General features: G+C 47.5%; 2 protein-coding genes across 3 annotated transcripts in view; one reads left to right on the top strand and one right to left on the bottom strand.

Moving 5' to 3' along the window:
- The window catches only part of MYBPC2 (myosin binding protein C2), a 75,272-nt gene extending 72,970 nt beyond the window's left edge, over positions 1-2,302 (top strand). For both annotated transcript variants that reach the window (XM_084808304.1, XM_084808303.1), the window contains exons 29-30: positions 1,610-1,652; positions 2,083-2,302. In XM_084808304.1, coding sequence (XP_084664430.1) covers positions 1,610-1,620 — 11 coding nt within the window. In that variant the 3' untranslated portion in view covers positions 1,621-1,652; positions 2,083-2,302. The remainder of the gene's footprint in view (positions 1-1,609; positions 1,653-2,082) is intronic.
- A 147-nt stretch (positions 2,303-2,449) lies between these two features.
- On the bottom strand, positions 2,450-13,219 carry GARIN5A (golgi associated RAB2 interactor 5A). The gene is made up of 5 exons (XM_084805045.1): positions 13,122-13,219; positions 11,366-11,507; positions 5,087-5,265; positions 3,485-3,797; positions 2,450-2,676 (listed from the first exon to the last, which is right to left on the bottom strand). The coding sequence occupies exons 2-4, from the start codon at positions 11,447-11,449 to the stop codon at positions 3,545-3,547; spliced, it is 516 nt and encodes a 171-aa protein (XP_084661171.1). The 5' UTR covers positions 11,450-11,507; positions 13,122-13,219; the 3' UTR covers positions 2,450-2,676; positions 3,485-3,544.
- Positions 13,220-13,271: the final 52 nt, after the last annotated feature.

Here is a 13,271-nt window from a genome sequence, read left to right on the forward strand (position 1 = left end):
TCCTAGGCTGCAGAGGTACATACTTATGAGTCTTGGTTAGGTCCAGCAAGAGCACCGTGACATCAGGTTTCATTGTTTTGGCATAATGGCTGATCTGAACTTTTGCTTGAGTTCACTTCCAGTTCTAGTCTTTCAAACAGGCCCAGCATCAGCACCTGCACCTTTGGGCAGCTGCTGGGACCTCAGGCAGGGCCCACAGATACTGGGTCACCTGTGCTGGGCAGTGACAAGCCGCCATTTTAAATTACTCACAATACGCTAGAGCAACAATGTGTTGAGCACCCTGAGCTGTTGTGGGAAATTAAAAATGGCCGCTTGTAGGTGCCTGCTGCCGCCATGTAAACCTATGGTTGAGTGAAGGGGAACACTGAAGGGGAGCGGGGGAGAAGGCACTTTGCTAGGGGCCCTTAACTTCAGGGGGGAAGGTTCACTTTGGGTTTGGTTTGACCTGCTCTACAGGGTTGTTGTCATTATATAGGTTCTTGGGCTTAAACCTGTAGATTTCGTATGTACCTTTAAAATGCTGCAGTGGGGAGAATGGGGAGTCAGGCAGGGTTGGAAGTTGAACCGATGAAGAATTCTGTGTAATTTGAAGGCTTGTATATCATTAAAATATACAAGATGAGGTTGGTCATCTGGCCTATTTTGCTTGGCAAAGGCCACATCACATATTATAGTAACACTGCAGTTGCATATTCTGTACAAAACAATAAATAAATCAAAATTCTGTGCTCAGGCAATCGAAATTCTGCGTCAAGAAAAACTGAGTTCATCAAAAGTTTTCCCTAATTTGTTCTGGTTTAGGGAGGATCAAGGAGGTACAGAGGGCACTGAAGCCTCACCTCCAGCCACTGATAATGCTGAGCCATCTCCTCTCAAATTGCAGCGGGTATTGCTGGCTTCCTTCTAAAAGGGCTACAAACTTGCTTTAAAAGAAAAGCTGAGAATCTCAGGAAGCAGAATTCTGCATCCAGTAGTACCACCCAGTCTGAATATTTTCTGTGCTACTGTGGAACCACAGTATCCCTGCATAGCCCTGATATAATTTTAACAGATAGATCCATACTGTATATTCACTAAAATCGTGACATTTAAAGCACACCCGTGTTTTTCCACCCCAGAAACAAACACGGGAGAGCTAGGGCAAGTTATGACTCCTTTCAGCAAGTTTTGCCATGTCAACAATATCCCCCAAGAGAAAGAAAAGCTATATGGCTACATGGGCTTCAGAGTGCAGCTTTGTTAACAAGGGAGGGGGCCCATCTGTATATCCCATCTCTGTACAACATGGATGGGGGTGGCTGTTCGGTTGAGTGGAAGATGGAAAACACCTTTGCTCCTCCTTTCTTACTGGCTGCAAGTTGAGCAGCCTTCCTCAACCTGTTGCCATACAGATGTGTTGGACCACAAATCCCATCACCCCCAGCCAGCTTGGGAACAATGTGGGTTATGGCCCAACGCATGTGGAGGGTGACATGGTGGCTGGGGATGATGGGAATTGCAGTCCAAACCTATCTGGAGGGCGGAGGGTTGGGGGAATGCTGGCATAGAGTATACCCACTAGAACTCCTGGTTGACTCCCCCTTTCTCTGTTCTTCCCCCCCTGTAGCTCCGCAGTAATCCTTTTGCCATGACTGCCAAGACTGGAAGAGGTGAGTAACACGTAACATGCTTCCCGGCGCGCGCAGAGAGGAACAAGCAGCCAGTGGGACTCCGAGGCAAAACACAGAATTGCGTTACAAATTCAGAAACGAGGAAGCCTTGGGTGGGGTGGGAAAGAGCCGGGGGATTGGAGGTCGAGGTTTGGGAAAGGGGAGCTGGACCGGCATCTTCAGTTGTGGAGGAGTGGGAAGAGCTGTGCGTTTGGTGTCAGACCTGATTTACGGTGTTGGTGTGTGTGTGTGTGTATCTAGAGCCTCATGGCAGTATGTGGGAGAGTGCGTAGAAGCCGTATTTGGAAAGCGGAGCAACGTCTGAGCGTGGAGGAGATGAATGAGTGAATTGCTTTGTTTGCCTCCCCAACCTGTAACCGCCCCCCCCCCCAAGCCAGTGGCACTGATTCCTGCTCTTTTCTCCCCACAGCTTACGATAGCCCCCTTCTTTTTTCCATGGTTTCCCTTCCTGCCTTGTGCTGATGCTGGGGTGGGGGGCATGAGGTGTATGCCCCCTCCCTACATCAAAGAAGCCACACATATCATGTTTGGATAGAAGGAGCTACCACAGACCAGCTAACCCACCCCTGTATCTGTCTGTCTGTCCATCAGGTTGATTGTTATGTCAATAAAGTGATCTTGATAGGATGATCTCTGTGTCCATCCCTTTTCTTTGGGAACGGGGAGCAGGGACTACAGTGGGGCAGGGGAACAGCTGCAGAGAACCTCGCTTTGGGTTTGGAGGGGGAGCTGGTCTGCATAGATGACTTGGAAGATCAGCCAAACAGAAATCATATATGTTCACTGGTTTTATTGGGGGGGACGGGACGGGGGGGTGGGATTGTCTCCTCATTGGGGGTCGCTGCAGCAATTTTGCACAGGGAGGAATGGTCTCCAAGACTGGGGAGCTTGCCTGGGAGGGGAACCTTGTTCTGTATTAGTTTTAGGGAGGCAGATAAAGAAATCCTTGGTTCCCTCATGCTTCTTCTTCCTCACCTAGAGTGCATGCCCTCTCTTCCTCCTGCTGGAAGGTACAGAGAAACAGACACGTAGGAGGCCAACAAAGAAAGAACTAGGTTTTCTGAAGCCCTTTGAAATGTGGAAATGCCCCAGACCTGAATGCTTTTAGGCCTTGCGGCCTATTTGGCCAAGGCCTGTGGCTTGCTGGGCATCATAAGAATGTAAGAAGAGCACTGCTGGATCAGACCATGGGTCCATCCAGTCCAGCATTCCGTTCACACAGCGGCCAACCAGCTGTTGACCAGGAACCCACAAGCAGGACACGAGCGGAACAGCACCCTCCCACCCATGTTCCCCAGCAACTGGTGTACATAGGCTCACTGCCTCTGGTACTGGAGGCAGCACATAGCCATCAAAACTAGTAGCCATTGATAGCCTTTTCCTCCAGGAATGTGTCCAACCCCCTTTTAAAGCCATCCAAATTGGTGGCCATCACTACATCCTGTGGTAGCGAATTCTATAGTTTCAGTATGTGTTGTGTGAAGAAGTCCTTTTATCTGTCCTGAATCTCCCACCAATCAGCTTCATAGGATGACCCCAGGTTCTAGGGTTTTGTGAGATGGAAAAAAATGTCTCCCTCTCCACATTCTCCACACTGTGCATAATTCTGTACACCTCTATCATGTCTCCCCTTACCCTCCTTTTTTCCAAGCTAAACAATCAGATCCTGCTTCATTAGCTGGTTCCTTGGAGTGCCCGACAGCCACTCCCAGGCTCATTGCTCTCTACTGAGGCATTTCCCATCCCCAGGCTTGAGAAGCAGCCACCACTTCCCTCCCCCACCATCAGCCCCGGGAGTTGGCAGGCCTCACCGTTATTTGGGCCGCTGGCGAAGTACGAGCAGGGAGCCCAGATGCTTGGGGGAGGCTCACCTATGACAAGCTGCTATTTCTCCGGTTCTGATGGCGGTAGGCCGTGGCACCCTGCTCATAGGTGAGGGGAGCGTCCGAGTGGTAAAAGCGCAGGCGGTACAGCAGCCGCACCCACTGCCCAAAGACGTGCTCCTGTTTGAGGGGATGCGTGAGAAGTTGCAGATAAAAGGTGCGGCCGTTGGCCAGGCGTACTTTGAGCTGGAATCGTGACTCGTCGTGGATGTAGAGCCGGACAAATTTCAAGGGGAGAAGCCTGGGAGAGGAGAGGGTTCCGGGTGTGTTATTCGGAGAAAGAGGCGTGGGGCTCTTAGAAGCCTCCTCTGGCGCTAAGATGCTGCTCTCAACAGCAATGTGGCAGCAGCTCAGGAATTGTGGCCATTCCAATAGGGTGCTCCTTTATTGCCCCGTAGATTCAGTTCAAAGTGCTAGTGACGACCCATAAAACCCCCAACAGCTTGGGCCCAACTTAGGGCAGCCTTCACTACAACGCCCAGCACTCCTGACAACTGAACATGCTGACTGGGTCTCCTGGGAGTTGAAGTCCAAAACATCTGCAGGGCACCAGGGTGGAGAATGCTGACTGAGGGTAAGGGGTTGGGCTTCAGAATCAGGAAACATGACTTCCAGGCAATCTTGAGCTCCAGGCTGTTTTTCTCCCCCAAGATCGGCCAGAGACCCAGGGGCCACTGGGAGGCTGCACCCCCCTGCCTCCCAGGATAAACACTGTGGCAAGGGGGAGACCAACCTTGCGCCATACATTAACCAGAGAAAGAACAGCTGCATGGAGCTTGTTTCGCCCTTCTCTGCCAGAGAACACCTATAAGAACGTTGAAACTAAGAACTGGCTCCTGAGTTTTGCCTTTATCCTCCTCCCTCCCAATCCCTTTCCCCTTTGTGTCATATCTTTTAGACTGTCAACCTGAGGGCCTTTTTTTGGTTGAAGAGGGGGGTAAAAATGCTGCAAACAGGAATTCAGGTGGCAATTATGCTGACATAGGACTCTGTGGGACTTCCTTCTGAGCAGACATGTACTGGCTACCAGTTGTTTTCCGGGCCAAATTCAAGGTGTTGGTTTTGATCTTTAAAACCCTATATGGTTCCGGCCCAGCCTATCTCAAGGAGCGCCTCCAGCAACACCAGACAGGCTGCTCAACAAGATCAGCCTCGGATAGCCTTCTCTCTGTCTCATCAGCCAGGACAGCTAGGCTGGTGAGGACAAGGGAGAGGGCCTTCTCTGTGGTGGCCCCCACTCTGGAGAACTCCCTCCCTAGGGAACTCCGCCATGCCCCCTCTTTAATGAGCTTCTGCCACGCATTAAAAACGTGGTTGTTCAGGCAGGCATTTGGGGTGAGCTAGGGTAATTTTAGAAATGTGATGTTTTTAATGTTGAATTTTATTGTATGAACTGTTTTTATTGTTGTACATGGCTCAGAGTGGCTGCGTGACCAGCCAGATGGGTGATTAATAAATTAAATAAATAAATAAATAAATTGCGCAGTACATGCTGTGTATGCACACGTGTATGTTGTGGAAGGGTCTCACCCAAAGAGCTGCAGCTCCTCGTCAGGAAACGGCAATGCTTCGGGACACTGGCACTCACATTGCCCCGTTAAGGATGGGGCTGGCCGTGCCAGCAACATGAGATCAGGCAGTTCCAGGCTTGGGCTGGTGGCGGCGATGCCCACCGTGACCCTGTTGGCTACGTCCCCTGTCTTGGTAACCTGGAAAGACAGAGATTCCCTTTGAGAGCTTCTTCACACCTTCATCGTCACTGAGGGCATCTACACTAGCAATTTGTAGTGCAACTCTTATACCTCATTCATGGTATTTTGCAGGTGCTTTACAAGACGCCGTGTTTCTCCAGTGATTTTCCTGCCATTTCCCCCTGCCTTTCCCATGTTAGTTCCAAATGGGAAAAATGCAGTATTTTTTAGCCTGTGCAAGAGGAGCGCCATGGCCTGTCTGTGTACTTCTCCCGTAGCACAAAAAACCCGCTTTTTGGGGGGGGGGGTTGTTGGGGCACAGTCATGATGACAATGGCAGTGACATCAGGGTGTGAGTGTGTTGGTATACTGACCTGCCAGCTTGCCGCCATACCATGACTAAATGCAGTGCACTGACTTTTGATCCCGACTTCAGCTGCTTAATGCACAAGACAGAATGGCCAGCATGCTGGCATTCCAGCAGTTTGCTGGGAAATGGGTGCCTGCAGGGGCAGAGTTCGGGCAGTTTGGTGTAGATTGCTGTCCACCCGCATTGCATGTCAATCACAACCAAACCACCAGCAATCTGAGAGGGGAGGTAAAGGGGCAAGAACAGGGAGGAAATTTTGCAATGACCCCAGAGTGTGTAATAGCTTTTTGTGAAACAGTAGCCGCTCCATGGATGGCTAGATAGCATCACCAATGCAATGAATATGAACTTGAGCCCACTCTGGGAGAGAGTGGAGGACAGGAAGGCTTGGCGTCCATGGGGTCACGAAGAGTCGGACACGACTTAACGACTGAACAACAACAAAAGCCACTCCACGAAAAGGTAAGGAACGGAATATAACGAGATAGAAACAACTGTGTAAAGGAGCCCAATATAATCCCACGATAAAACTGGATGGAGAAAGCTCCAGTACTGATGCAGATTTCTGCCCCCATGTGATGAACCCCTAACCATCACTGGAGAATGTCTTGGGGTAGCATTTGCATGACAACTATTATGCTCAAAAACAAACAAACAGGCAGGCAGGTACCTGGTCACCCAAATCTCTGGGTCTTCCCCATTTATTTAGAGCAGCTAAATAAAGGCTAGGCCAGTCTTTCCCATACTGATGCCTCTCAGGCTTTGGACTTCAATGTTCATCAGTCCCAGCTAGGGATACTGGAGAAATTTGAGGCGGACTAAAATGAGCTTAGATTTCAGTGAATCAGAACCCGCTGTGGACCAGCGTCCTCAGGCCACGCAGAGTCTTTGGATGTTGAGATCGTGTTTTTTTTTTTAACTTTCCCAAAGTTTACGCAAATTTATTCGTAGGAAAATACGCAAGTTTCTGCTGAGACTGGAAAATCTATGTGACTGGAATGGGGGACGCTAAATGTTATGTACTAAAGTAAATTATGTAAGTAGTTGCGAACCCTCTTATGGAATTATTCACGTATTTTTCCGCACAACGAGAGAAGAAAAATTCTAATCCATCTGTGAATGGACAACGGAACAAAGGGCGCCTGACAATCCATGAGTGGATTTTACACAGTCCGTACATCCCTAATCCCAGCCAGCATAACCAATATTCAGGAATTCTGGGAGTTGTAGTCCAAAACACTTAGAGGGGACCAGCTTTGAGATAGCATCATTCAGGACTCAATCTCTCAATCCTCAAACAGAAGATTTTCAGAATACAAATCAGTGATTCTCAAACTGTTTTTTTCCCTGCAGACCACTTGAATATTGCTGGGGGTTTGGCAGACCACTTAATAAATGTTTTTGTTTGTTCTGCAAATCTAATAATTAACTCATATTATAATAACCATTGTCTTATCTTTCTAATGCAATGGATGTACCTGTTTTTAGGAACAAACTTCTGGGAAGCCAGGGATAAAGTCTGTAAGCTTTAGCCTTGGGTCAGGTTCTGCATTTATCCTGTCTGGCAACCTTTTTGCAGACTTCCTGAATAGTGTTTGTGGACCATAGTTTGAGAAACTCTGAGCTGGATTATTTCCAGAGGGATAGTGACATGTTAGTCTGTTCCAGCAAAAACAAAACCCTCTAAAAGACTAACACATTTATTATGGCAAACATTTAAGATCTAGATCAGGGGTGGGCAGAAAGTAGATCTCCAGATTTTTGGACTTCAAATACCAGCATTCCTGACAATTGGCCATGCTGGCAGGGGCTTCTGGGAGTTGAAGTCCAAAAAATCTAGAGCTCTACCTTCTGCCCACCCCTGTTCTAGATTATGTGGAGAGTGTTCATGGCTTGACAATCAGGTTTGTATGTACAGGACCTTTACAGTACAATCTGATGCATGTTTACTCAGAAGAAGGAAATTCTGCTGCATTCAGTGGAGTTTACTCCTGAGTAAGAGCGTTTCGGGTAGCAGCCCTAATCTAGTCATACCCTGATTTGTCCAAGGAAGCCAAGGACAATGATAGAGTGAAAACTGTCCAACATTAGATGCATTAGAAGCAAAAAGTCAAAGTCAAAAGTCAGATTAAAAACCATCAAGAAAGCAGCCATCTTGAAATACTTTTTGGAAAATAAATTTCCCAGTCAAACATTTCATAGAATCATAGAATAGTAGGGCTGGAAGGGGCCTACAAGGCCATCGAGTCCAACCCGCCGCTCAATGCAGGAATCCAAGTCAGAGCATCCCTGACAGATGGCTGTCCAGCCTTGTCTTGAATGCCTCCAGTGTGGGAGAGCCCACCACCTCCCTAGGTAATTGGTTCCATTGTCATATCGCTCTAATAGTCAGGAAGTTTTTCCTGATGTTCAGCCGGAATCTGGCTTCCTGGAACTTGAGCCCATTATTCCGTGTCCTGCACTCTGGGATGATCAAGAAGAGATCCTGGCCTTCTTCTCTGTGGCAACCTTTCAAGTACTTGAAGAGTGCTATCGTATCTCCCCTCAGTCTTCTCTTCTCAAGGCTAAACATGCCCAGTTCTTTCAGTCTCTCTTCATAGGGCTTTGTTTCCAGTCCCCTGATCATCTTTGTTGCCCTCCTCTGAACCCTCTCCAGTTTGTCTGCATCCTTCTTAAAGTGTGGTGCCCAGAACTGGACACAGTATTCCAGATGAGGCCTAACCAGTGCTGAGTAGAGGGGAACTAGTACTTCCCGGGATTTGGAAGCTATAATTCTATTAATGCAGCCCAAAATAGCTTTTGCCTTTTTTGCAGCCACATCCCATTGTTGGCTCATATTCAGCTTGTGATCGACAACAATTCCAAGATCTTTCTCGCTTGTAGTGTTGTTGAGCCACGTATCCCCCATCTTGTAACTGTGGATTTGGTTTCTTTTTCCTAGGTGCAGAAGTTGGCATTGATCCCTATTAAATGTCATTCTGTTGTTTTCTGTCCAGTGCTCCAGTCTATCCAGATCACTTTGAATTTTGTTTCTGTCTTCCAAAGTATTAGCTATCCTGCCCAATTTTGTGTAAATATGATTGGATTTAACTCCAATCATATATTTCAACTCAAATAGTTCAGCTTTTGACTATTTGAAAGACTTTATATATTTATTATACAGCATGCCAAATTAATGGTATACTTTAAAAATTGCTTATCTATCTTCTAATCATACACACACACACACACACACACGGAAGTGTTTATTTGTATGCTCTTGATGGACTCGAAAACCATACATCTGATTGTTATGAAACTTTTAGGATTTGTTCTACCTGTATCTGGGATGGTTTTAGGCAGAGGGAAAATGATGTCTGCCATCTTGAAACAAAATGGCAGCCAATCAACATTTTTACAGTTTTATTGCTTCAATATCATTTGATTGATTCCAACCAAACTTCATATCATGATTCAGCACTGCAGCAAGCAGATTTTAACCATACAAAATTGCGTCTGCCATCTTGAAACAAAATGGCAGCCAACTGAAATTTTTAAATATAGCTTCAATGCCATTTGATCCATTTTCAGCCAAACTTGCCATGACAATTCAGCACTGCAGCGAGCAAATTCTAACCATACAAAAGCACTATAAAATTAATAGCAATTAGCAAAATTAATAGCAAAAAATCAAAATTGGCTGAAAAGTAATATAAATACAATACACAGGTAACTCCATGGTAGAGATCATGCCTAGGGGTTCCAGTGGGCATGAATAATGTCTCCGACAGGTGTGTAAGGCTTTGTTGTATCAAACTAAGGGCTCTTCCCAAGCTGTGCAAAGCTGGGTCTATTTGCTATTGGAATATGAATCAAAGATGTTAGATCAGATTCCAGTCTATTTAGGTCACTGAAATATTTTCTGGAAAAACACATATTGCTGAGTAGAAGCCAGGGAATACACAGATTCCTGTCTTTTCTGGAGGGAAAGGTGGGTTAGAACAAGATCTGGACTTCTGGGTTCTGAATGGGACGGGCAGTGAGGTCAGGCGGCATGGGGCAGAGCAGAGGTGAGGCAAGACTTTTTAGCAAGTGAGGCAGAAAATCTAAAGGTGAAATCTTATCGGGATTACTGTCAGCCTGTGCGCTCAGAGGCTGACGGAGATCCTATACAGAGCAGGAGGAGCATGGAGGCGATCTTTGCCTCTGCACTCCCCCTACTCCGCATTTTAGCTAGACGTGCGTTTTCACCCATCTAGTTGAAACATCGGGGAGGGGGAGGGAAGAAGGAGGAGGCTGGCGATAGTTCCTATCCCTGCTTCCTCAGTCCCCACCCGACCCACTGGCACACACCCTTTCTGTCCTCTCCAAGGTCACCTTTGCAACCTTGGAGAGGCTGCTGGCAGAGTTCTCTCAGCACCAGTTGCGAGGTAGCAGGGGAGGAGGCGGGGAGCTCAAACTCCTGGGTCCGAGGTCGGAGCACTGTCTCCAACCTCAGATCCAGGAATCAGAAGTATCCTATGCCCCCTCCCCCAGACTATGTCTAGGGGGCACAAGATTGCTCTCTAAATGGAGTACTCCCAGTTTTAAACAAAGTAACATAAATTACATGTAAAGCTGCAATCTTTTAATAGATTAATCAGTTTAATTGACTGAGATTGATGCTCTGACTTGGATTGATGCTCTGACTTGGATTCCTGCATTGAGCAGGGGGTTGGACTCGATGGCCTTGTAGGCCCCTTCCAGCCCTACTATTCTATGATTCTATGAGAACATTTTTATCAACTAAAACAGCATCCCTGGTTAATCGGGCAACACAATTTTATAAAAAAAATTACATCTTTAAATATTAAAAACTTAAATTTTAAATACAACTACTTCTTTAAATTGCAGATAGAAGGCACTACCTTAAAAGAAGGTAGTGCCTCTCTCTTCACTCTCCCACAGGAGGGAATGCCTTTTTTAATAAGATGGTGCTTGCTGTGATAGATACATGCACTGAGTAAAAATAAAGTACCTATATTTTCTCCATCAAAACCATGGTTTAAATCAGGGGTGGGCAGTGTGTGGACCTCCAGATGTTTTGACCCACAACTCTCAACATTCCTCACCATTGGTTATACTGCCCAGAGTTCAAGTTGTAGGCCAAAACATGTGGAGGACCACAAGTTGCCCAGCCTTGGTTTAAATTATACGCAAATGTATGCAGATGAAATCATCTGATGGGGTGATACCTCTACTTAAATGACAACTTGCCAGCTTTTACTGAAGCTCCCAAGTTTTCTGCCTGAGGCATCTGCTTCAGTCACTCAGTGCTGGGCCTGCCAGGATGCTGGGATTCCTGAGCTTTTTAAAATATATTTATTGCATTTTAAACCACCCCAGATCTGTAGTTCTCTGGGCAGTATACATATAGAAGCATAAAATGCAAGTTAAAAATAAAACAATAACTAAATAAAACAGCACAGAAATAAAACAAACAGCAGAATGCAAGGGTCTAAGAGCTCTGAAAGATTTTTTTAATGCCTGGGAAAATAAAAAGCGGTCTTCACCTGGCACCAAAAAGACTACAACATGCTCACCAGGCGAGTCTCTCTGGGGAAGGCATTCCTGGCAGGGTGCCACCACTGGAAAGGCCCTCTTTCTGGTAGCCACCCACCTCGCCTCATTTGGCAGAAGGACCTGGAAGAGGGCGTCAGATTATGACCTTAGTGGTCCAGGTAGGCAAATGTGGGAGGACCTTTCTAACTTTCTCCCATGGTGCTTCACCTGCATAAAATTGCTTTCAAACAGGGGACAATCTTTCAGCACGCCATACTCCCCACTGGCTAGGCACCTCCGCAGGTCTCCCATTCCAAAACTTGGACATCCGGTGGGCACAGAAGGGGTCCGGGCTACTGCAGCCTAGAACCTGTTGGGAGAACAAGAAGAAGAAAAAGAACATCATGGGAAAAGTCTGAAAGCATTGGGAAATTCCATTTTGGTCAGATGGTAGGAAAGCAGAAAGGAAAGGCAGGGTGGCCTGAGACATTTTGCTGCCTTAGGCAAAGGACAAGATGGCGCCCTCTCCCCATTGCATGTACAGAAGCTGACCAGACTGCCAGTGGAATTGTACGTCAGCACTGTTCACCGGATAATGTCCTCCACTGCACCTGAGGGCAGTAGGGCAGGCTGTTTGACACACAGAGCTCTGTCTTCCAGACCCTGCCCACAATACCCACAGCCTGAGGCAACTGCCTCACTTTGCCCAAGAGTAGGGCCAGTCTTGAGGAAAGGGTTTAAGGCCAGTATAGCAGGGTTAACCTCTCTTTGCTGAAGGCCCCGCGATTCACCACACCCCTTCCTGGGAGTTGCTTCTGTTTAGGTTGGGAAAGGGATTTCAGCAAAAATACTGAGAAATTTCAAAACAGTAATTTGAACTCAAGAGCATTAAAAAAGCAAGAATAGACGAGATGCTCTCAGGTCTCCCTGATTAATCCCCTACCCAAGGCAAAGAAAGATAGCATTGTGGATTCAACATGTTTGGGTTCTCGCTCACTAATTTTCCCCCTGAACTTTCAGCAATTTTAGTAGATGCTGGCAATAATGAGGACTACAAGTCCAAAACCCAAAAATTTAAAAGGCCTGCCCTTTCTCTGTCCATATCTGGGGTGTGGGTGTGGGTGTAAGGGAGAATGAGGGCAAATGAGAGCAAAGCAGAAAACAACAGGAGCTGAAATGCTGCAGAGCAATCACATCAGTCTTGACTTGCTAACAATTCTTAAATCAGAAGAGAGGGGGAAAAATCTTCTACTGGCACCGTGAATGGTATAGTCTAGGAAGGGACTGTGCCACATCCTATCAGACTCTGAGAATTCATTAATTCATTCTCTCTCACACTCACACACCTGAAGATCTGGGTGGGTCTTACAAGCGCAAGATTATTTGAACTCTCAAGTGCATATATTTGCATGCAAGCTGCACATGCCTAATTTTGGTACTGTTTTTAAGGGAGGCCACGCTGGCCGCAGTTTGTGCCATGCCTGGAGTCTCAAGCAAAAAAAGGTGGAGATGGCACAGGCGACTCAAGGGGCATTTCCCCAGCTTCTCTAGTGCAGTTGATGCCACAATGATGTGCGTGTTCAAGTTGTATTTCATTTGCCTGCTCCTGCCGCAGCAGCTGTGGCAGCAGCAGCAGCGGCGGCTGCAACCAGGCAGACCTTCCTTCCCCAAACTGGGGCCCTCCAGATGTGCTGGACTACAGCCCCCATCACCCCAGCCATGCCAGGGATGATGGGGGCTGTAGCCCAACACCGCTGGCGTGCTGGGGGTGATGGGGATTGTAGTCCAACACCCTTGGAGGACTGCGAACGATGGGGGAAACTCGTGGGCTGCTTCCCTCCAGCAATGTGTTGCCGCTAGAAAAAGCGGGATGGAAAAAGAGGAGAGTATTGCACGAGAGCACCGAAGGAGGCACAGAAGCACGTTTATACTCGGAAGTAAGTCCCCTCGAGTTCATGAGGAACCTCCTTCCAAGTAAACGTGCCTGTCCGTGCCTGCAGCGGGACCAGCGTCCGCCGGGCAGCTTCTCCCTCTCGGAGAGGAGCTTCGACACCGCCGAGGAGCCAAAAGGGGGCGGAGCCCACAACCTGCTGCGCGCGCACCTAGACTAGGCGCACCCGCACCTAGGCGCGCG

Source organism: Heloderma suspectum, chromosome 6 (assembly GCF_057233095.1).
Source record: "Heloderma suspectum isolate Gila_16-S chromosome 6, 16-S_ref, whole genome shotgun sequence".
Classification (NCBI taxonomy): domain Eukaryota; kingdom Metazoa; phylum Chordata; class Lepidosauria; order Squamata; family Helodermatidae; genus Heloderma; species Heloderma suspectum.